General features: G+C 38.6%; 1 protein-coding gene across 4 annotated transcripts in view; it reads left to right on the top strand.

The window, feature by feature from the left end:
* Positions 1–8,514, top strand: part of TXNDC16 (thioredoxin domain containing 16) — an 86,301-nt gene extending 77,787 nt beyond the window's left edge. For all 4 annotated transcript variants that reach the window (XM_043920762.1, XM_043920765.1, XM_043920764.1 and 1 more), the window contains 2 exons: positions 596–786; positions 6,731–8,514. In XM_043920762.1, the coding sequence (XP_043776697.1) occupies positions 596–786; positions 6,731–6,999 (460 nt within the window). In that variant the 3' untranslated portion in view covers positions 7,000–8,514. The remainder of the gene's footprint in view (positions 1–595; positions 787–6,730) is intronic.
* The last annotated feature ends 14,638 nt before the right edge of the window (positions 8,515–23,152 follow it).

Genomic DNA, 23,152 nt, shown 5'->3' with positions numbered 1-23,152 from the left:
TTGGATCTTATTCATCTTGCAACTGAAAAGTCTGTTTCCTTTTACCAGTCTCACCTCATTTCCCCCACCCTGCAGTCCCTGGCAACTTTTCTACTCTGATTTCATGAGTTTGACTTTTTTTTTTAGGATTCCACATATTAGTGTTACTGCTATGTAGTATTTGTCTTTCTCTGTCTCTTTAAGTATCTTGTTATTTTATAGTTTGTAGCCATTTAATTTTGAGCTGACATGATCAGATACTTGACTAAACTTTGAAAGGAATATATTGATTATGTCAGGACAAAATTGATGAGCCGGTGGACTATGTCTATTTTTTATTAAAACTCTCATGCTGCCTTTTTTCTCCTAAGAGATATACAGTACATACCTCATGTGAAAAGAAACGTTTTATGACTCTAATTACCAATAATGTCGTTATAGAGCTCTTGATTTTTAGGACTTACTTCCATAAAATAAACTTCCTGGTATGGTGCTCTATTTATTTATTTATTTAATGGTGCTGTATTTAAAGGTTAATGTTTTACAAACAGTTGTTCTTGTTATTTTGCTATGGAAAGAAATATTCATTAACGTGTTCAGTTGTTCCCTTTTCTAGGAAGAAGACGCCAGTGGGGAGAGGAGTCTTGCAGGCTTATTTTGGTACCCTGCCCCCGCTTCCTCTTCTTGTTGTGGTGAATCTGCATTCAGGTGGCCACGTGTTTGCATTTCCTTCAGACCAGGCTATCACTGAACAGAACCTTTTATTGTGGCTGAAGAAATTAGAAGCAGGACTAGAAAGTCATATCAGTAAGTTTCCTGTTTTAATGTGTACAATTCTACATTTTGTTTCATGGATTTTTAAACTTGAATTATAGCTGATGAATGCTAGAATGAGTTGAATTGTAATGTTTGTAAATATTCTAAATATTAATACACTGATAGCATTGTCCGTATAGTCTGTTATTTGGTAGATATTCTTACCCACAGAAAATGAGTGCTGTTATATTAAATTTAATAATAGCTAAACACTTATTGAATGCTCAGTAGGTATCATGCACAAAGTTACATGCTTCACATGTATTATCTCCTTTATTCTCACAGGAGTCATAGGACATACCTGTAGAGGAGCTAAATAACTAGTTGAAAGTCATATAATTAACCAGTAAATGAGGAAACTTGGATTTCAACATGGCTCTGTTGTACTCCAGAGCCAGAATTTTGAACCACAAGAAAATAGATCTTGGCCCAGAGTTTACAATGCTGGTTTTATGACATGCCATGAAAGTAAAAGTGTAGTCATTCAGTGGTATCCAGCTCTTTGTGACCTCATGGACTGTAGCCACCAGGCTCCTCTGTCTATGGACTTCTCTAGGCAAGAATACTGGAGTGGATTGCCATTTTCCTCTCCAGGGGATCTTCCCAACCCAGGGATCAAACCTGGGTCTCTTGCATTGCAGGCAGATTCTTTACCATCTGAGCCACAGGGGAAGTCCAAGACATGACATGCCATAGTCGCTGTTTTTCTAAAACCTCTGTGGGTTTGTACTTGTGGCATAGATGTGTTTGTTAGTTTATGTACAATCATGGCAACAAGCCTGTTGCTATAATTTAGTTAACATGTAATAACCTAGATCATTAGTCTGTTGAGGAAATAGTGATGTAATGAAGTTTCCTAAGGCATTTGTAAAGGTTTTGTTATTGGAAACCAAATGAACTATTTTATAATAACATTTTGATGCTGTTCATGACTGAGTTCTGAAATAAGTTTGTGTATGTGTGTATGTGAATACATGTGAATATGTGTACATGCATACACAATTCTGGTATATAAACTCCAATTCAGTGTTATGCTGTCTCTCAGCTTACATGTTGTCAATCTATCACTATGTATGTTTATGTATATTTAATCATATTCTTGAATTTATTTAAGTGTCAATCTTTGCAACATACTTGTTCTTCCCAGGAGGTCTATCCATTTCATTTTTGTTAAATTAGGCAGTTTTAACTAAATTGTTATGTCTAAATAGTCTATTGATGATTTTTATATATTGAAATACAATTCACATATCATAAAGTACACCCTTTTAAAGTGTATAGTTCGATGTGGTTTGGTTTTTTTTTTTTTTTTGATGTATTCACAAGATTGTACCATTCACAACCATTACCACTACTGAATTTTAAAATATTTTCATCACCCCCAAAAGAAACCCTGTACCCATTCACAACCACTCTCCATTCTCCCCTCTTTTCATTCACTAACCACTTATTTATCTTCTGTCTTTCTGGATTTGTCTAGTCTAGACATTTCATATAAATGGAGTCATACACCATGTGGCCTTTTGTGTCTGGCTTCTTTCACTTAGCGTAGGTTTTTAAGAATCATCAGTGTTGTAATGTGAATCAGTGGTTCATTCCTTTTTATGGATGAATCATATTCCATTGGATGGATATATCCCATTTTGTTTTTCCATTCATCAGTTGATGTACATTTACACTGTCTCCATTTCTTGCTAGTATAAATAGTGCTGCTATGAACATTCATGGACATGTTTTTCTACCAACTATACAGATGTCTTATGCCAGTTACCCCACTGTCTTGAATACAACATCTTTGAAATAGGTTTTCAAATTGGGAAATTTGATTCCTCCAACCTTGTTCCTTGAGTGCAAGGTTATTTTGGCTCTTCTGGGTCCTCTTGGATGGTATTTTTAAGTCTTAGTTTTCTGAGATAGTGGATTAGTTTTAGCATTTAGAAATGTAAAAAAGTAACTAAATTGACTATTTGGTTTGTCATAATCTGGAAGAAGCCTTTCTGTGGCTGTTAGCGCTCACTGATGGCCTCTTCATTCTAGCCACACAGCAGAGGGGTCCTTTCGGTTGCAGCTCATGAACTCTTCAGATAGGCTGCATTCTCCGTCTGCACTGCTGCTTTATAGAAGCGTCCGAGTGCTGTCATTGTGCAGTTGTCGTGACACAGAGGCCTCTGGACTCTGACTACATCAGATAGGATTATATGTAGGTCAGGCCAGAGTACCTCTCCACTGAAGAGCTTTCTTTTTTTTTTAATTTTTTTTTCCATTTATTTTTATTAGTTGGAGGCTAATTACTTTACAGTATTGTAGTGGTTTTTGCCGTACATTGACATGAATCAGCCATGGATTTACATGTGTTCCCCATCCCGATCCCCCCTCCCACCTCCCTCTCCACTCCATCCCTCTGGGTCTTCCCAGTGCACCAGGCCCGAGCACTTGTCTCATGCATCCAACCTGGGCTGGTGATCTGTTTCACCCTTGATAATATACATGTTTCGATGCTGTTCTCTCAAAACATCCCACCCTCGCCTTCTCCCACAGAGTCCATAAGTCTGTTCTGTACATCTGTGTCTCTTTTTCTGTTTTGCATATAGGGTTATCATTACCATCTTTCTAAATTCCATATATATGTGTTAGTATGCTGTATTGGTCTTTATCTTTCTGGCTTACTTCACTCTGTATAATGGGCTCCAGTTTCATCCATCTCATTAGAACTGATGCAAATGAATTCTTTTTAATGGCTGAGTAATATTCCATGGTGTATATGTACCACAGCTTCCTTATCCATTCGTCTGCTGATGGGCATCTAGGTTGCTTCCATGTCCTGGCTATTATAAACAGTGCTGCGATGAACATTGGGGTGCACGTGTCTCTTTCAGATCTGGTTTCCTCGGTGTGTATGCCCAGGAGTGGGATTGCTGGGTCATATGGCAGTTCTATTTCCAGTTTTTTAGGAAATCTCCACACTGTTTTCCATGGCGGGTGTACTAGTTTGCATTCCCACCAACAGTGTAAGAGGGTTCCCTTTTCTCCACACCCTCTCCAGCATTTATTGCTTGTAGACTTTTGGATAGCAGCCATCCTGACTGGCATGTAATGGTACCTCATTGTGGTTTTGACTTGCATTTCTCTGATTGAGTGATGTTGAGCATCTTTTCATGTGTTTGTTAGCCATCTGTATGTCTTCTTTGGAGAAATGTCTGTTTAGTTCTTTGGCCCATTTTTTGATTGGGTCATTTATTTTTCTGGAATTGAGCTGCAGGAGTTGCTTGTATATTTTTGAGATTAATCCTTTGTCCGTTGCTTCATTTGCTATTATTTTCTCCCATTCTGAAGGCTGTCTTTTCACCTTGCTTATAGTTTCCTTTGTTGTGCAGAAGCTTTTAAGTTTCATTAGGTCCCATTTGTTTATTTTTGCTTTTATTTCCAATATTCTGGGAGGTGGGTCATAGAGGATCCTGCTGTGATTTATGTCGGAGAGTGTTTTGCCTATGTTCTCCTCTAGGAGTTTTATAGTTTCTGGTCTTATATTTAGATCTTTAATCCATTTTGAGTTTATTTTTGTGTATGGTGTTAGAAACACCTTATTTTCAACAAAGGAGGCAAGGATATACAATGGAAAAAAGACAACCTCTTTAACAAGTGGTGCTGGGAAAACTGGTCAACCACTTGTAAAAGAATGAAACTGAATAGCTTTTAAAAAGGTCATGTGATGTTCAGAGACAAAGAAACCCGAACTTCTGACCCAGCTTCCTTGACTACTAACTGTATGTTTTTTTTCCTTTGTTTCCTCCTGATAGTCCCTACTCTGTGTTACAGTTATTTTAAAAATAAAAATGAAGTATGCAGAGGCAAACGTTTTAAAGTGTAAAGCCTACAGTATTTATTACGCTTTGTGTAAAGATCCTTTCCTACAGGGGGCCTCCTTAGGGGCTTTGATTTCTCAACTAAACCATTAGCAAGGATCAGAATTATTCTGAGTTTCCTGAGAGACTCGTATTTCTTCCATTGCAATGATGGTAATGCCTCTGGTTTCCATTATTTCTTTGTATCTCTGCTCCCAATCTTAAGTTATTCCTGCAGCCTCTGCATCAGGGAAGAAGCCAAGGTCCAGGCAGGACGTTTCTGTGTGGAGTCCTGTCCTCTGTGCTGCCAGGACCTGCTGGGAGGCAGGTCTGAGACATGAATGTTGCAGCTACCCTTAGGCGAGCCCGCGTCTCTGACACGGTGCCACTGACCTCTGCCTCACCTTGCTTGCTGCACATCTTAATTTCTGTGTAATTGTGACCACTGGCTGTTCTTATTTGACATTTACACTTAATTTTGGTCAAGTTCTCTGACCTTTCGAGGACTTGGTTTTCTCATATATAAAGTTGGGATAATAATTGTACTTACCTCATGAGGTTGTAAGGATTAAATACATAATTCCTGATACATAGTAAAGCCTCAGTCTATGTTAGTTATTATTATTATCATTACTAATTTGATAATAGTGTCTTTTTTGCCCATATGTGAGGAGAGTACAGTTTTATTTGCAATAGAAAAAATTAAGATCTTTGTAGAGTTCCTCAGGAAATGATGAGCAGAATTAGAATGTCCAGTTTCAGGCATTTTGTCATTGTCTCAGACCACTAGGCTGCAGTGCTTACCATAAAAATAAATATTGCTAAATCTTTGCTGTGCTTTAAATTGGACTTCTCTTAAAGATACTTCATCTGCATATTACACAGTACAGTTATTTTACTTCTTACCTATTCATTATATTCAAGAAACTATTTTATCCGTTTGTCACTATTGACACTGACAGCAGACTATATTTGAGTCTGTTATCTGGGCAACACTGCAATTTGAAACATCAATTACAGGGTAACTTAAATGTAATACCTTGCTGATGTACCACAGATTTCATATACTTGAGCCTGAGTGAAGAAATCATATCAATGAGTAGAGTATAGATATACATATATATATGTACTGATGCAGATTTTTGTCTGTGTTTTAATTAGAGTTTTTTTGAATGTCCTAAGCTTTTATTTGATTTATGAGAGATGCTTGAGTTTTTACTTTATGAGCATTACTTTCTTTTCATATAACAGTATATAGATTCTTTCATTGGAATTTAATTTTTAAATGTTTAGTTTGCACATTTACTTATGTAATTTCTCACATAATACTTTGAATAGGCATCTAAACTCTGAAATTGTGTGAACTCTGTTTACCGAATGGAGTAAAGCTAGTCTATTTATCTGATATATATGTCATCAGCTTAAGTCCTTTTTCTTCTTTTAATGACCAATATTTTAAAATAATGTTATAATTCACTGCCATGAAGCCCTCCTAGGTGCTTCTAATCACTGCCTGTTTATAGTACAGTTGATTCCATAGCAGTCTTCCAAAACAGAAAATGCTTTAAAATATAAGAAATATTTTTCTAAATTTTATATATATATGGTCCAAAACTTTTCTAAATTTAAGTGTATATAAAATTTATATATATATGGTCCAAAATTTTTATCTGGAATGATCTATAGTTACAGTACTTTGGGCATAAAGGCAGGGGTAAGGAGGGAAGCAAGAGATTTCTTCATTTTAACTTGTCCCTGGCTGTTGTAATCTCATTACACACATTGTTATTTTTTTAACCCTCAGCAAGGGTTAGCAGGCAGCGAGATTATGGACCTTTATGTTTTTTGCCTATTAATACCTATCTTTATTTAAAATAGCACAGCCTATAAATGAAAATGTCTAGTAATGACAAATGCATTAAGTTTCTTTGACAATGAAGATAATAAAATGTAGCTTTCCCGTAGATAAAGAAAACTGATAAGGCCTTCACTCCTATAAATATATTTTTCAAAATAAAACATTTTCTAATATATTCATGTGATGGGATTTTATATCTGTTCCTCTTTAACCCTTGATTCTACCTTCCTTGCAGAAGTTTTACCTGCTCAGGAATGGAAACCTCCTCTGCCTGCTTATGATTTTCTAAGTATGATGGATGCGGCAGCATCTGAGCATCTTACTAGGAAAGATCCCGAGTGTATAAAAGAAACTGACGTGCAGGAAAGTGATAAAGAACAGCCTGACGATAAATCCGCAATCACAGAGGAATCGACTGAAACATTGAAAATGAAGCATTCAAGCAGAAGTAGTTGGTTTGAAGAAGCCAAAAAACTGCTCAGGCGTGATAATAAAGAATTATGATACTCAAAAGAGAGCTAATTTTATAGGGCTGTGAAAAGCTTCCCAAAGTCTTTTTGGCTTATTTGATAGACTTGAGAATTTATTTCACTATAAAGTAATACTGAGTCGTTTCAAGTTTCTAGATCAGGGCTATTCAGTGGAAATATAATGTGCAATATAGTAATTTAGAATTTTCTATAGCCACATTAAAATAAAACTGAGCAGGTGAAATTAATTTTATTTCACCCAGTTTAAGTATACCACCCAAAAATAGTTCAGTTAACATAAAAATTGTGAGTTATTTTACATTCTTTTTTTGTATCAAGTCTTCAAAATCCAGTGCGTATTTTATGCTTACTACACATCTCACTTCAGAGTAGCTACGTTTCAAGTGCTCAGTAGCCACATATGGCTGGTGACACAGGTGAAGCCATACGTATTCATGTATCCCTTCTCCCCCAAACTCCCCTCCCATCCATTCTGCCATGCAACATTGAGCAGAGTTCCCTGTGCTATAGTTGGTCTTTCTTGGTTATTTATTTTAAATATAGCAGTGTGTCCATGTCCATCCCAAACTCCCTAACAACCGTAAGTTCATTCTCTAAGTCTGTGAGTCTCTTTCTATAAAACCAGTGTTTCTTAATCAGGGGAGAGTTTTGCCCCCAAGGGGACATTTGGTAATGTCAAGAGGCATTTTTGATTGTCATTACTACGGGCATTACTGACATATAGTGGGGTTAAGTAGAAGCCAGGGATGCTAATAAGCATCTTACAATGCATTGGACAACTCCTCCTGCCCCAAACAAAGAATTATCCTGCTCAAATGTCAATAATCCCAAGTTTGGGTTAAACTAATCTGTGGCAAAAGGTTAAATTCCCTTATATTTTTAAAAGTAATGAAATAACCCTAAAAAGAATGCAGAGTAAGATATATTTAATATATATTATGTTGTATATGTTATATAATGATTATCTTATATATAATAATATATATTACATATAATATATAAATAATTCTTATATATATACAGTTGCTCCTTAGACCAACCTAGATTTGAACTGCACCGTTCTACTTACATGTAGATTTCTTTCACTGAATACTTTCTACAGTACTATAGTGTCCGTGGTTGGTTGACTCTGCAGATGTGGAACCATGGATATGGAGGGCTAACTGTAAAAAGCTGTTTGGGGGTTGGCTCCCCTAAACCCCACATTATTCAAGGGTCAACTGTATATTTCATTGTATCATAGATCATTTGTTCCACCCAGCACCCTTCCTAGATGTTTTTCTTATGGCATGTAATCTGTATTAATTCAACTCGTTCTCAGTTTTTTATTTGTTACATGGGATATATGAACGTTAACTCCAAATATAGCTTGTATTAGTAAAACGTCACCAGCCTAACCATTAACTGCAAGCACATAAAAACTTGAAATCAATTAGTCATTGTACCATAGGCAGAAATTTTGACAGTTATTAATATGTGTTTTTAATAATTTTAAATAAAGTATCTGGATTTCAGGCTACCTTTAAAAGCTTCCTGTGGCCTCTATCATGCTGTCTATTGGACCACTTTCCCTGTATGAGTTGGATTTCTTTGGTTGCAAGCAACAGAAATTTAGCTTTGGTTAACTTAAGCAAAGTAAGAATATTGGTAATTCATAGAGTTAAGCTATGCTTTGAAAAAATACAAACAAAAGCTGTTCGGGGATCTGTATAGCAGGAACTAACCAGCTCAGTAATTTTTCTGTCTTTCTGTCCAGCTGTTTTTCTGTCTTTCATGTCTCAGGGACTCCTGGGAATGTTGGCTAGGGGAAGACTAACTGGCAGCCCTAACCAGATTTCTACAATACAGAAGAGGTGAGCCTTACAGAAGAAATCTAGATTCTGTTTGCTAAGAAAAGGGAGCATGAGTGTGGAGAGGGAAAAAAAACAGCAAAGAGGAAATCTATGAATCCTCAAGACACCACTTGCTGTGCTTCTACCTAGCCTTTTATCCTTTTCAGGTGTTTCTGTTACATCCTCCTGTCCACGTGTGAGAGTTTCAAAAGCTCTCTCTCTCTCTATCCTCATGTGTTGGAGTTTTCCTATGTATCTCCCTGAATCTCTGTAAGAGATGACCAGTGCATATGTACATTCTGAGTAACATTTCATTCCTCATGAATCAAATTATTTTACCCTCTCCTGACTCACCTATGCTGGAAGAAACATCCTTGGTCCAGCCCTTATGATGAAATATTTCATTCATTTCACATTTCCTGGAGTTCATTACCCAAACTTATGCTTCTTTTAAAAACTAAACATGCATAAGCAGAACATTTTATTCAAAGATCTGTGTCTATCATTGGTAATAGAAAATAATCAAATAAGTATACCTTGGGAGTTGTGCTTCCATTTAAGATGTAGAAAGCTGCAAGAGAATGTTCCTCCCATCTTAATAAAATAAAAATCAAAACTTTTCTATTACACAGCAGAGAAGGCAGCCAAAGGAACTGAATTCCAGAATGACAGGCCTCTTAAAGAGACAGAATACATGAACTATTTCACCTGTGGCAGAGAATAGGAGGCTACCAGTAAAGAAGACACTTAGAAAGGTCTAAGATGTGTCCCTGCCTGCAAGTTATAAGTTAGCTTGCCATAGTTTCTTGTATTAGAGAAAAGGGACTTCATTACTTAACCCAATAGCATCAATCAGTGTCAGTATCTGTGCTGGTTCCCTGATCCCCTGTCCCACAGGGCAATGAGAGGAGGGCCAGGTGACACCTATACATGCAGTGGGTTGCCTTTCAGGGAGGTACCCTGAGCTCCAGGAACCTAAATATTTTATAATGACTATTAAGCATGCCTGTCCTTTGCTCTGGAGGGAGACATCTCTGTTACGGTAGACGGTAATCACATGTGTCTCTCTTCAGGGGAAGATGCTATCTCTGTTTACCCCAGCTGAGAAGGTGGTTGAGACAGAACAGAGGCAGTCAGTGCCTCTCCATAGATCATGTGCAAATATGAGCGACCCATGAAAAAGTATCTCCCAACAAAAATCAGCTAAAATTTTAAAGAATTTAGGGGCAAGCATGGACGAAGAAGGCAATTGCGACCCACTCCAGTACTCTTGCCTGGAAAATCCCATGGGCAGAGGAGCATGGTGGGCTGCAGTCCATGGGGTCGTGAAGAGTCAGACATGTCTGAGCAACTTCACTTTCACTTTCATGCATTGGAGAAGGAAATGGCAACCCACTCCAGTGTTCTTGCCTGGAGAATCCCAGGGACGGGAAAACCTGGTGGGCTGCCATCTATGGGGTCGCACAGAGTCAGACACGACTGAAGCAACTTAGCAGCAGTAGCAGCGGCATGGACTGACTATTAGCTTAGAGTAAGTGGGAGCTTATCTCTCCTTGCTATTCTTTGGAACTCTGCGTTCAAATGGGCATATCTTTCCTTTTCTCCTTTGCTTTTCACTTCTCTTTTGTTCATAGCTATCTGTAAGGCCTCCTCAGACAGCCATTTTGCTTTTTTGCATTTTTTTTTCTTGGGGATAAGAAAGGCTTACTCAGTGATCAGTGCAAAGAAATAGAGGAAAACAATAGAATGGGAAAGACTAGAGATCTCTTCAAGAATATTAGAGATACCAAGGGAACATTTCATGCAAAGTGGGCTCAATAAAGGAATAATGGTATACCATTTCAATAAAGAAATGGTATGGACCTAACAGAAGCAGAAGATATTAAGAAGAGGTGGCTAGAGTACACAGAAGAACTGTACAAAAAAGACCTTCATGACTCAGATAATCACGATGGTGTGATCACTCACCTAGAGCCAGACATCCTAGAGTGCGAAGTCAAGTGGGCCTTAGGAAGCATCACTACCAACAAAGCTAGTGGAGGTGATGGAATTCAAGGTGAGCTATTTCAAATCCTAAAAGATGATGCTGTGAAAGTGCTGCACTCAATATGCCAGCAAATTGGAAAACTCAGCAGTGGCCACAAGACTGGAAAAGGTCAGTTTTCATTCCAATCCCAAAGAAAGGCAATGCCAAAGAATGTTCAAACTACTGCACAATTGCACTCATCTCACACTCTAGTAAAGTAATGCTAAAAATTTTCTAAAGCCAGGCTTCAGCAATACGTGAACCATGAAATTCCAGATGTTCAAGCTGATTTTAGAAAAGGCAGAGGAACCAGAGATCAAATTGCCAACATCTGCTGGATCATTGAAAAAGCAAGAGTTCCAGAAAAACATCTATTTCTGTTTTATTGACTATGCCAAAGCCTTTGACTGTGTGGATCACAATAAACTGTGGAAAATTTTGAAAGAGATGGGAATACCAGACCACCTAACCTGACTCTTGAGAAATCTGTATGCAGGTCAGGAAGCAACAGTTAGAACTGGACATAGAACAACAGACATTCCAAATAGGAAAAGGAGTACATTAAGGCTATATATTGTCACTCTGCTTATTTAACTTATATGCAGAGTACATCACGAGAAACGCTGGACTGGATGAAGCACAAGCTGGAATCAAGATTGCCAGGAGAAATATCAATAACCTCATTTATGCAGATGACACCGTCTTACGGCAGAAAATGAAGAATCAAAGGGCCTCTTGATGAAAGTGAGAGAGGAGAGTGAAAAAGTTGGCTTAAAGCTCAACATTCAGAAAACTAAGATCATGGCATCCAGTCCCATCACTTCATGGCAAATGGATGGGGAAACAATGGAAACAGTGAGAGACTTTATTTTTCTGGGCTCCAAAATCACTGCAGATGGTGACTGCAGCCATGAAATTAAAAGACGCTTACTCCTTGGAAGGAAAGTTAAGACCAACCTAGAGGCATATTAAAAAGCAGAGACATTACTTTGCCAACAAAGGTCTGTCTAATTAAGGCTATGGTTTTTCCTAGGCATGTATGGATGTAAGAGTTGGACTATAAAGTTGAGTGCTGAAGCATTGATGCTTTTGAACTGTGGTGTTGGAGGAGACTCTTGAGAGTCCCTTGGACTGCAAAGAGATCCAACCAGTCCATCCTAAGGGAGATCAGTCCTGACTATTCATTGGAAGGACTGATACTGAGGCTCAAACTCCAATACTTTGGCCACCTGATGTGAAGAGCTGACTCATTTGAAAAGACCCTGATGCTGGGGAAGATTGAACACAGGAGAAGGGGACGACAGAGGATGAGATGTTTGAATGGCATCACTGACTCAATGGAGATGAGTTTGAGTAAACTCTGGGAGTTGATGTTGTACAGGGAGGCCTGGCATGCTGAGGTCCATGGGGTCATGAAGAGTCGGAAACGACTGAGCGACTGAGCTGAACTGAGGTGGGAGCTTTGACATGACAGTAGTTCACATTCTCCTGGGAGCTCCTTTCCACCAGTTTCTGCTGGGTGCTATGAGAACTTTTGGGGCAGGAGCCTGGTGAGAAGATATCCCTCAAAGACACAGGCGTGCAGGTAGTGGTTGATCTAATGTTCTCGGGTGATGAAACATTGACCACTTCCTCAGACTTTCTCTGATGTGAGTACAAAACATTAACCACTGCTGGAGAGAGCATAACTTCCTGCCTTCCGGCCCAGGCACAGATCCACTGCCTCTGGGGAAGGAGTAAATGCAAAAAGCTTTGGCCTCTGGGGAGAGGTAGAAAACCTCTTTGGCCCAGGATGCTGCACCAACACCAAGTGGAGATCTGCTATCAATGGGAGAAGAGCAGTTCACCACTGGGGGAGCTTGAGACTGTGGGGTGACACAGGTAAGCAGGACTGGCCCAAAGCTGAGGGTGGAGAAAGAGAACAGATACTCTGGCACCGAGGTCTGACCCAAGTGCAAGACGACTTCAGCCCATCCCTGAAGGAACACGCAGACTGTATTACACCAAAGGTAAAAATAATAAAATCCAAGCCCGTTTTCACTGATTTGATTCACTTACACTAGTGGCCATGTATAAGTATTATTTATCTTTATCAACTATTCTCCACAAGATGTGTGGCATTCAGTCAAAAATTCAAAGACTTAAAAAAAGTAAAACAATTCATAGTCAAGAGATGAAACAAATGACACAACTAAACTTAGAAATGACCCAGATATTGGAAATTGTGAGACAGAGACTTTTAACTATGATGAATGTGTTAAAGGATTTACTGGAAAAACAAAAGGCAAGCTTGAGCATATCTGCTGAAAACAGGCAATTATAAAAGTCACCAGAGTGGACTTGAAAATAACCAAAATAGAACTTTTAGAAATAAAAATACAATAACTAAGATTAAAACTTTAAATTAGACACAGCTGAAAAGAAAGTGATAACTAGAAGCTAGAAGATAAAAATTATTCAAAATATACCACAGAGAGACAAAAAGATGAAACATACAGAAAAGAGATTAAAAGTCCAGGATGATGGAGAGAGAAATATTAACATCTATTAATAATTAATAGGTGTTCCACAAGGAGAAGAGGGAGAATGGGGGCAGAGATACCAAATATGGAGACAATTACTGAGGATTTTCCAGAGTGATGAAAGATACCAATTCACAAATTCAGAAGTTTATAAATTTCTAAGTGGATTAAATAAAAAGAAATCTGTACTAGACACACAGTGAAACTATAGAACATCAAAGGCAAAGAGAATCTTAAAAGATGTCAAAGAAAAAGACCAATTACATCCACACTATTGGAAGCTGGACAACAGCTGAATCAGAGGCTGTGGCATGATATTTTCAAAAGGCTGCAAGAAAAATATTTGCTAACCCAGAATTTATATCCAGTGAAAACTTTTTTTGAAAAGAGGATAAGATAAACACAGTTCAGAATAGCAGAGACTGAGTGGCCATCAAGAAAAATAAGGAGATTCCGGATATTTATTTCATGTAGAAGAAAGAGATCCCAGATGGGAGGGCAGAGAAGACAAAAGACATAAAGGAACAAACTGATAAATACCTGGGTGAATCTGAATGAGCACCAAGAGCATAAAACACTCATAAATGCAAAATTTAAAAGAAAACATGACAGAATTAACATATTAATGACAACAATGTGTAAGTAGGGAAAGGAGTCAATAGAGATGATGTATTCTTAAGGTCCCTGGGAAATGGAGATGGTTATTGATTAGTCTTAGCTTGTGACAGGCAGGAAATATGCATTTTGTAACTTTTAGGGTATCCACTAAAAGGATAGAAAACTTTCACACAGTGAGAGGGAAAAAATGTAGGTACCAAAAATAATCAACAGCAAGAAAAGAAAATAAATGAAACATAGAACAGGTGGGATAAATAGCACAAAATAAGACAGTAATTTAAACAGAAATGCTAGTAAACAAGTGCTAATGGGTCAAATATTCCAATTAAAAGACCATCAGGGAGGATCAAAAAGTCAGTTACACAAAGTTTATAAAAGACACAAGTTAAATATACAGAAAGGTTAAAGGTAAAAGGACAGAAAAAGATATGCCATTCAATTTCTAGGCAAGAAAAAGTTGGTCAGATTAGACAGCCTTAATATTGGATAATAAAGACATGAAGGCAAAAAGCATTATTGAAGATAAAAAATCACTTCATAATAATAAAATGTTCAATTTGTAACACGTAAATTCGTGATCACCTAATAACAGTTTTCATACTGTTCATGGGGTTCTCAAGGCAAGAATACTGAAGTGGTTTGCCAGTGCCTTCTCCAGGGGACCACGTCTTGTCAGAGTTCTCCAATATGACACATCCATCTTGGGTGGCCCTACAGGGCATGGCTCATAGTTTCATTTAGTTAGACAAGGCTATGGTCTATGTGATCATTTTGATTAATTTTCTGTGACTATGGTTTTCATTCTGTTTGCCCTCTGCCTGATAAGGATAAGAGGCTTATGGAAGCTTCCAGATAGGAGAGACTGACTGTGGGGGAAACTGGGTCTTGTTCTTATAGGCAGGGCCATGCTCAGTAAATCTTTAATCCAATTTTCTGTTGATGGGTGGGGCTGTGTTCCCTCCCTCTTGTTTGACCTGAGACCAAACTATGGTGGAAGTAATGAAGATAACAGTGACCTCCTTCAAAAGGTCCCATGCACCCATTGCCACACTCAGCACCCTCCACCCTGTAGCAGGCCTCTGCCGACCCATGCCTCCACCTCAGACTCCTGGACACTTCACGGGCGAGTCTGAGTCAGTCTCTTTTGGGGTCACTGCTCCTTTCTCCTGGGTCCTGGTGCACACAAGGTTTTGTTTGTGCCCTCCAAAACCCTGTTTCCCCAGCCCTGTGTAAGTTGTGTAACCAATTTGCATGGCCTCCAAAGTCAAATTCCCTGGGGGTTCTCAGTCCCTTTGCCAGATTCCCAGGTTTATTGACTATGCCAAAGCCTTTGACTGTGTGGATCACAAGAAACTGTGGAAAATTCTGAAAGAGATGGGAATACCAGACCACCTGGGCTGCCTCCTGAGAAATCTGTATGCAGGTCAAGAAGCAACAGTTAGAACTGGACGTGGAACAACAGACTGGTTCCAAATCAGGAAAGGAGTACGTCAAGGCTGTATATTGTCACCCTCCTTATTTAACTTATATGCAGAGTACATCATGTGAAATGTTGGGCTGGCACAGCTGGAATCAAGAGTGCTGGGAGAATATCAATAACCTCAGATATGCAGATGACACTGCCCTTATGGCAGAAAGCAAAGAACTAAAGAGCCTCTTGATGAAAATGAAAGAGGAGAGTGAAAAAGTTGGCTTAAAACTCAACATTCAGAAAACTAAGATCATGGCATCTGGCCCTATTACTTCATGGCAAATAGATGGGGAAACAATGGAAACAGTGACAGACTTTATTTTCTTGGGCTCCAAAATCACTGCAGATGGTGACTGCAGGCTTGAAATTAAAAGACGTTTGCTCCTTGGAAGAAAAGCTATGACCAAGCTAGACAGCATATTAAAAAGTAGAGACATTACTTGGCCAACAAATGTCCATTTAGTCAAAGCTATGGTTTTTTCATAGTCATGTATGGATGTGAGAGTTGGACCATAAAGAAAGCTGAATGCTGAAGAATTGATGCTTTTGAACTGTGGTGTTGGAGAGGACTCTTGAAAGTCCCTTGGATGGCAAGGAGATCAAATCAGTCAATCCTAAAGGAAACCAGTCCTGAATCTTCATTGGAAAGACTGGGGCTGAACCTGAAACTCCAATACTTTGGCCACCTCATGTGAAGAACTGACTCATTGGAAAAGACCCTGATGCTGGGAAAGATTGATGGCAGGAGGAGATGGGGATGACAGAGGATGAGATGGTTTGATGGCATCACTGATTCAATGGACATGAGTTTGAGCAAGCTTTGGGAGTTGGTGATGGACAGGGAAGCCTGGTGTGCTGCAGTCCTTGGGGTCGCAAAGAGTCAGACACGACAAAGTGACTGAACTGGACTGAATAACAGTTTTAAACTATATGACACAAGGTTAATAGTTCACAAATTATCAAGTGTCATTTAATAAGCTTAATCTTACTTTGCCTGACCACAGAATATTCATTCTTTTTGAGCATACATGGAACATTTACAAAAACTGATATGTGTTAAACCATAAAGCAAGTCTCAATAATTGTTAAAGGACTAAAATCATACAAAACATACCCTCTGACCACAATGCAGTTAATCTAGGGGGAAAAGAAAGACCAAATGATAACTAGGTTATGTAGAGTTAAGGGGATGGGTATGCAAGTCTAAACTTTAGATAAAAATCTGGGAGTCATACAGTTTATTAATGGCAAGACTTGGGGTTAAACCTGAGTCTCTTTCATATTCATTTAGTGGCATGATACCATATAAAGGCTTTTCTGTCTTTTTTTTTTTTTTTTTTGCACTGAAAAAATACTGCAATACTTCTTTTTGCACTGAAAGTCAATACATATAATACATAAAAATAATACTAAAATGGCCTATTGCTGGATTATTGAATAAGCAGAGAATTCGAACCTCTCTCCCACTTAAGAGTTGTTTCATGTTCTCACACTTTATGGTTGTAGGTTTTAATTTCATAGTCTTTTAATATATGCCTTTTTTTTTTTTTTAACTAAAATCATCCAAGACTTAGTTTGGATAACCCAGGGTCAAGTTCTTATATAGTCCTTAAGAGCTATTAAAAAAACAGATGGAGTCTTGTGAAATATTCCAGACAGCCCTTCTGACTTGTAGTAGGTGAAATTTCACGTCAGCCTTTTAATCAAATAAAGTACTCATTTCCTCTGACCTTAGGTGCAGTCCTAATTTTCTGTTTCTTACTTAGATACTTTATGATAGTTACGAAGTCTGTTTCTGAAAAACTAATTTTCCTCACATTTAAACATATTTCCTGGCTAGAGTAACAACATAACCTGCTACCAGTTCTTTGTGCCATGAAACTTCTTCTGAGTGCATGGTTTCTTATGTTAAGAGTAACCAATGCATTTAAATCTCTTCCCCGAAGTTAGCAGAGTGGAACTCTAAGGATACATCAGCTTTAGATGGTCTTGACAAGTGTGAATAGTTAAGTAAATCCCTAATGAGACACTAAAACAAGGTAGGATCATTCTTGTTTCTAAAGATAATTATACTCGAGGGAAGGAGAGAGGGGAGGAAGTTATTGGAAGACAGTTTCCTTAAAAAGAGTCTAAGGAAGCATCATTCAATTGTTCAATTGAAATACTTCATTCAAATTCAATTCAAATACTAACAATTTGTTTTGTATTTGACCTAATGTTTCACTTCTTATTTTTAGTTTTTGAGATGCCTATGTTGAACATGTTTCTTATTGAGGTTTGGTAAAAAGAGTTAAGAATATCTACATATCCAGAAACATCTGGGAGAGGTGGTATTGCACTGTACTTAGAGTATGGGGTGATTTGGACTGATTGGGACTGAAGAGTCTTCAAGTCCTTATTCTTTCAATAGCTAGCTGTATGGTGTTGTGAATTACTTCAAGTTTTTACATCTTGGTTTCTTTATTGAACATACTGCTCATCACATAGTGTTGTGGATTAAATGGGAGAATACATAGAGAGCATTTGATAAAAACCTTCTTAAAGGTGGTTTTATTTATTTATTTATTATTACTTTTCCTATTAGCAAAGTAATACGTTCTTGTAACAAAAATTCAAAGAATACGGAAATCTAAAAAAGCACAATAGTTGTCTCACTTCCCTCTGACTCTGATTACAGAATCAAGTATTAACCACTACTAATAATTTGGTCTGTATTTGACCTAAATATTTCACTTCTTATTTTTAGAGTTTAAGATGCCTATGTTAGAACATGCTTCTCATTCAATTTACTTTTCCTTTCCATATATAACATTAGAAAAATGTTTCTTTCACTCTCTGGTTAAATCCATATTTAGTGTTCACACAGAGGTCTGGAAATAGAGGTTGTAGAAGAATCATTTGATCATAAATATACTCCATATTTGCCTTAGAACTGGAGTTTGCTCTTCCAACCTGAACTTTAAAAATTAGCATAATTATACCTACAGTGTCCTTTGGCTGAAAAGAATACCACCCTCCCATCCCCAGGCATCCCAGAGTACAATGCTTAAGAGCATCGTTCCGTACTGAGTAGCACACATCCAGATGTCCTGTTAAGGGCAGCATCCCCCATATGTCTAGGTATTGCTTGTGCTAGTGTCTGATGAATACTGCTGGGGGTGTGAATGTCGTATCAATTAAGAGTGCTTTAACTGCATGTAACAGATAACCTGACAGTAGCTTAAATATGTAGGGTGTTATTTTACCTGATGAGAAGCCTGCAGATAAAGCAGTCCCCTGGTAGCACTAGGTTCTGTTTTTGGCTTTGCTGTCCATAATGTAATGGCTTGTTTCCCCTTCTCTGCAAGGCACTTGCTGAGGCTCAAGTGTCTAGCAATGTATTCAAGGCAGGAAAAAAAGGAGGGAGGGTGGTGTCAAATAGGTCTTTCTCCATTTTATATGGAAAACAAAGGCATAATCAGAAGTCCTGGGAGACTTCTGTTTGTGTATCATACTTGGACCAGAGCTGGACCACACAGCTACTCCTACCTACAAAAGAGCTAGGAAGCAAGTCATGTATTTGGTTTCCCAATCTCTACATTGAGAAACAGCAATGGAAAATGGTGCAACCAATGCATAGTCTCTGGAACAAGGAGGGAAATTGGGAGATGAGGGCGTGGATTATAACTGGTCTGCTGCTTTTTTTCTTCTTGTTGGTGCTGGTCTGAAGACACACCCCAGTCTTAGCAGTGAAGGTGACCCACAAGCTCTCCAGTGAGAAGCTCCATACCAAGGGAAGGCCTGGATCCCCCCAATTGATACATCTCTTAATGACCAGCTCCCTTGGTTCATACATAGCTACTTGCCCAGGGTGCCAGTGCCCCCTGAGGCAGGGTTGAGGCAGTTCTGACATCTGCCATCTCTCTCTCTCTCTTTTTTTTTTTTTTTTTTTTTGTGGTTAACACTTGACATTTACTTATTAAGACAACCAACACTTTCACTTTTATTTGCATTTATTTTCTGCAGCATTTATTCCTGGGCCATAAGTTTTTGTTTCTTCAGTTTCTTCTGGGATATCTTTTTCTTCTGTGCAACCTCCTCTTCTGGTTTAGGAATAATCTGTTCTTTTTCAGTAAGGATCTCAATGTGGCAGGGAGAGCTCATGTAGGGGTTGATCCGACCATGAGCTAAGTCCTGAGCCGCATCTTGGGGGCTTTGTTCACTTGGATGTGCTCAGTGACCAGAGAATCTACATCTAAGCCCTTAAGCTCAGCATTACTCTCTGCATTTTTGAGCATGTGTAGTAAAAATTCAGCACTCTTTTTGGACCACCGACCCTGCGTCCAGCCCCAGTGTTTGGCCTGTGCACACCAACCAACTCCATCGTTGTAACAATGGAATGGCACACATTGCTTCTTTAAAGTGACATCCTTCAGATACTTGGTGGCTTTTCGGATATGCATACCCTTTATGGCCTGGGCAGTTTCACGAGTGTTCTTAAAGTGAACACGAAGATTTGAGCCTCTTGATTTGTATGATTTTGTGGGGTTTTCTGGGTCGAGTGAATAGCGCACCATTTTTAAGGGTCAGCTCAGGCCGCTCACCGGAAAAGCCATCTGCCATCTCTTGAGACCCAGGCTCTCTGTTGCTGTTCTCTGTCAGCTCAGTCATGCATTCAGCCAAAAATTATCATAACTTTCTACCCTCAAGGTTTGTTTTGGGTACTCTTCCTTCCCATCTTCCCTGCTCCTAAGCGTGGTTGAGGGTCACTCTGGCCCACTGGGAAGACCTCTCAAAGTCCAGGTATCCTTATGCAAATAAGTCCACCCTTTATTGAATTTTTCCTACCCAGGGGTTGTGGGCTTCGTGTGCTGTTTTCTGTAGGCAGAGGATCCTGGCTTACACTTGCTTAACAAGTAAGAAGCATTCAAATGACTCTCTGAAGAACAAGGAATATCATCCAAGGTGACTGGATTGCCTACCTGCTTATCAGAGAAGTGGAGTTCGCCTCCTCCCAACTAAAAAAAAGAAAAGCTGGCTACACAAAAAATTAGAAAATATGCAGTAATTGCAATACTTGCACATGGCATAATTGATTCTGAAGTTTCATGCAACATATCTTTAGATCATGTTATTCATTCATTCAACCATCTGTGGTGCCCATAAGTGCCAGACCCTAAGCCAAATACTATGGATATAAAGTGAAATCAGGCATTGTCCTTTACCTGAAAGATCTTAGCATCCAGTGTGTGTGGGAGATATGGAAATCATTTTCGCCTGTTGCCTTATGAGTGCTAGGGCCAAGAGGTGCCTAGGATGATAGGGAGTCCCAGGGGATCCAGGGCAGCTGAACAAGCTAAGGGCCAGACAACTTTCTAGGGGAGATGATACTTGAGCTGAATTTTGAGTATAAGTAGAAGTTGCTAAGGGAATTTCCAAGGAGATGAAAGAGCATGGGTGATGACAGGATGTCCATGGTATTTTTTCTGCTGCACACACCAGGTCATTTCTGCATAAGCCAGCTCATTATACAACTGGTACATGAAACAAGAGAAGGAGTTCCGTACAGAGAGAAGGGTATCTGGTGAAACGGAGTCTAGGAGGCCAGAGAGGAACAGGAGCCAGGTACTACAAATTGATGTTGAACTAATGAGCTTGAACTCTGGATCATAGGTTGTAGATTTAAGTTACAAGCTTATTAGGTGATTTTCCCTTCTAAGAGTGAAAAAGTAAACTTTAAATATTTCTATTTTAATGAAAGGGAAAAGTTAAAACATCAATGCTGGGTTGAGTGCAAAGCCCCATGGTCTTCCCGAAAAGATAGGTCCAATTATTTTAGAGTAATAGTCCCTTTCTGCCAGTCTGTTTGCTTGCATTAGCTTAAGCAGATTAAACCCTCTGAGGATTTAAAAGTTGTAGGTGAATGTTTTATCCTGGAAATTATAATGAATTAAAAACTCTCTAGGGCTGAAGTTATTTCCTACAGTAATTTTTCCAGGCTATTGGAGTATAATTTATTCCCCTGCAATACAAAATGCACAAAATGGGGACTGAGTTAGTAAACCTCTCTTGGCATCTCAGTTATTACAATTCCAGGAAATGACAAAAATATGGGGAGAACAGAGACCAATATTTGCACATCAATTTTCTCTCTTTATTTTGGCTTCAAAGTGTTCCACTATTTCTCTAGTTTCCTAGAAGATCAGGACTTTGAGAAGCAGATTCTCATCATGAAGTCAATATAATTCAAGTTAGAAAGAGTGAATTTTATTTTTAGATTTTTTTTTAAACTTTAAATTGCAGCAATAACATTCATTTACTGGTTTTAAAACCCCTTATGTGTATACATACCACAGTGCTGCAATGAACATTGGGGTATATGTGTCTTTTTCAATTATGGTTTCCTCAGGGTATATGCCCAGTAGTGGGATTGTTGGGTCATATGATAACTTTATTCCTAGTTTTTGAAGAATCCTCATACTCTTCTCCATAGTGGCTGTATCAATTTGCATTCCCACCAACAGTGCAAGGGGGTTCCCTCTTCTCATGGAACATTACTCAGCCACAAAAAGGAGCACATTTGACTCAGTTCTAATAAAGTGGATGAACCTAGAGCCTACTATACAGAGTTAAGTAAGTCAGAAAAGCAGATATCATATATTAACATGTACATATGTAATCTAGAAAGATGGTACTGATGAACCTATCTGTAGCAGCAATGGAGATACAGAGAATAGACCAGTGGACATGGCAGGTGTGGGGAAGATGAACTGAGAGGAGAGGGTATGATGAACTGAGATAGTAACATTGGAACATACACATAAGCAGATGTAGAATTAGACAGCCAGTGGAAACTTGCTGTATGACTCAGGCAGCTCACATTCAGTCCTCTGTGACGACCCAGAGGGGTAAGAAGGTGTGGGAAGTGGAAGGGAGGCTCAAGAGGGAGGGGATATACATACACCTACGGCTGATTCATGGTACCATATGGTGAAATCATATACAATATTGTAAATCAATTATCCTCCAACTAAAAATAAATTAATTTAAAAAAGAAACCCTCTTTATGCATTTTTAAAGTAGTATTCTGGCCCACCCTGAGATTTTATACTGTAAGAATTTCAGAAGGTCATCAGTACTGATCATTTCTAATGTTCTGTGTATGATGCTTATTGCTGAAGTGGTTAATAATAAACTTATTCTTCTGGCGTTCTGCGGTGCATGGGGTTGCAAAGAGTCAGACATGACTGAGCGACTGAACTGAAACCCCACAAAATATTGACTCATATTCAGTTTTCTAATTTATAGCACTCTTTCCCATATATTGCCTGTTTAACCTTCATAATATCACCATAAAATAAGACTTGGCATTTTATAAGCTAGGAAAATAATTGAGAGGTTCTGGCAAATAAATCTCAAGTTTTCATTTGCATCACCTACAGGAGATTTTCATAAAATAGATTCCTGTGTTTACTCTCCCACTCAACCTCCAAGACTCTGATTCAGTGGTTAAAAGGCTGCCTGAACGATGCTGATAGTGAACCCAGTTGGGAACTCCTGCTTAAGAGGACTTTTCTAGAGCCCTTAAGGAATGGAACCAGAACTCAAGCTAGAAATGCTGACTGTAAGTCGACAGATTTCCCCATAGATCACAAGTCAGGTGGAAGAAGTAGGTAAGCAGCAGGGATTATGGGAATGCATGTAGGTGGATGTGGATT

This window comes from Cervus elaphus, chromosome 12, assembly GCF_910594005.1.
Source record: "Cervus elaphus chromosome 12, mCerEla1.1, whole genome shotgun sequence".
Lineage (NCBI taxonomy): Eukaryota > Metazoa > Chordata > Mammalia > Artiodactyla > Cervidae > Cervus > Cervus elaphus.
Note: the sequence above shows the minus strand (reverse complement) of the source record. Positions and strands in the feature narration are given on the sequence as shown.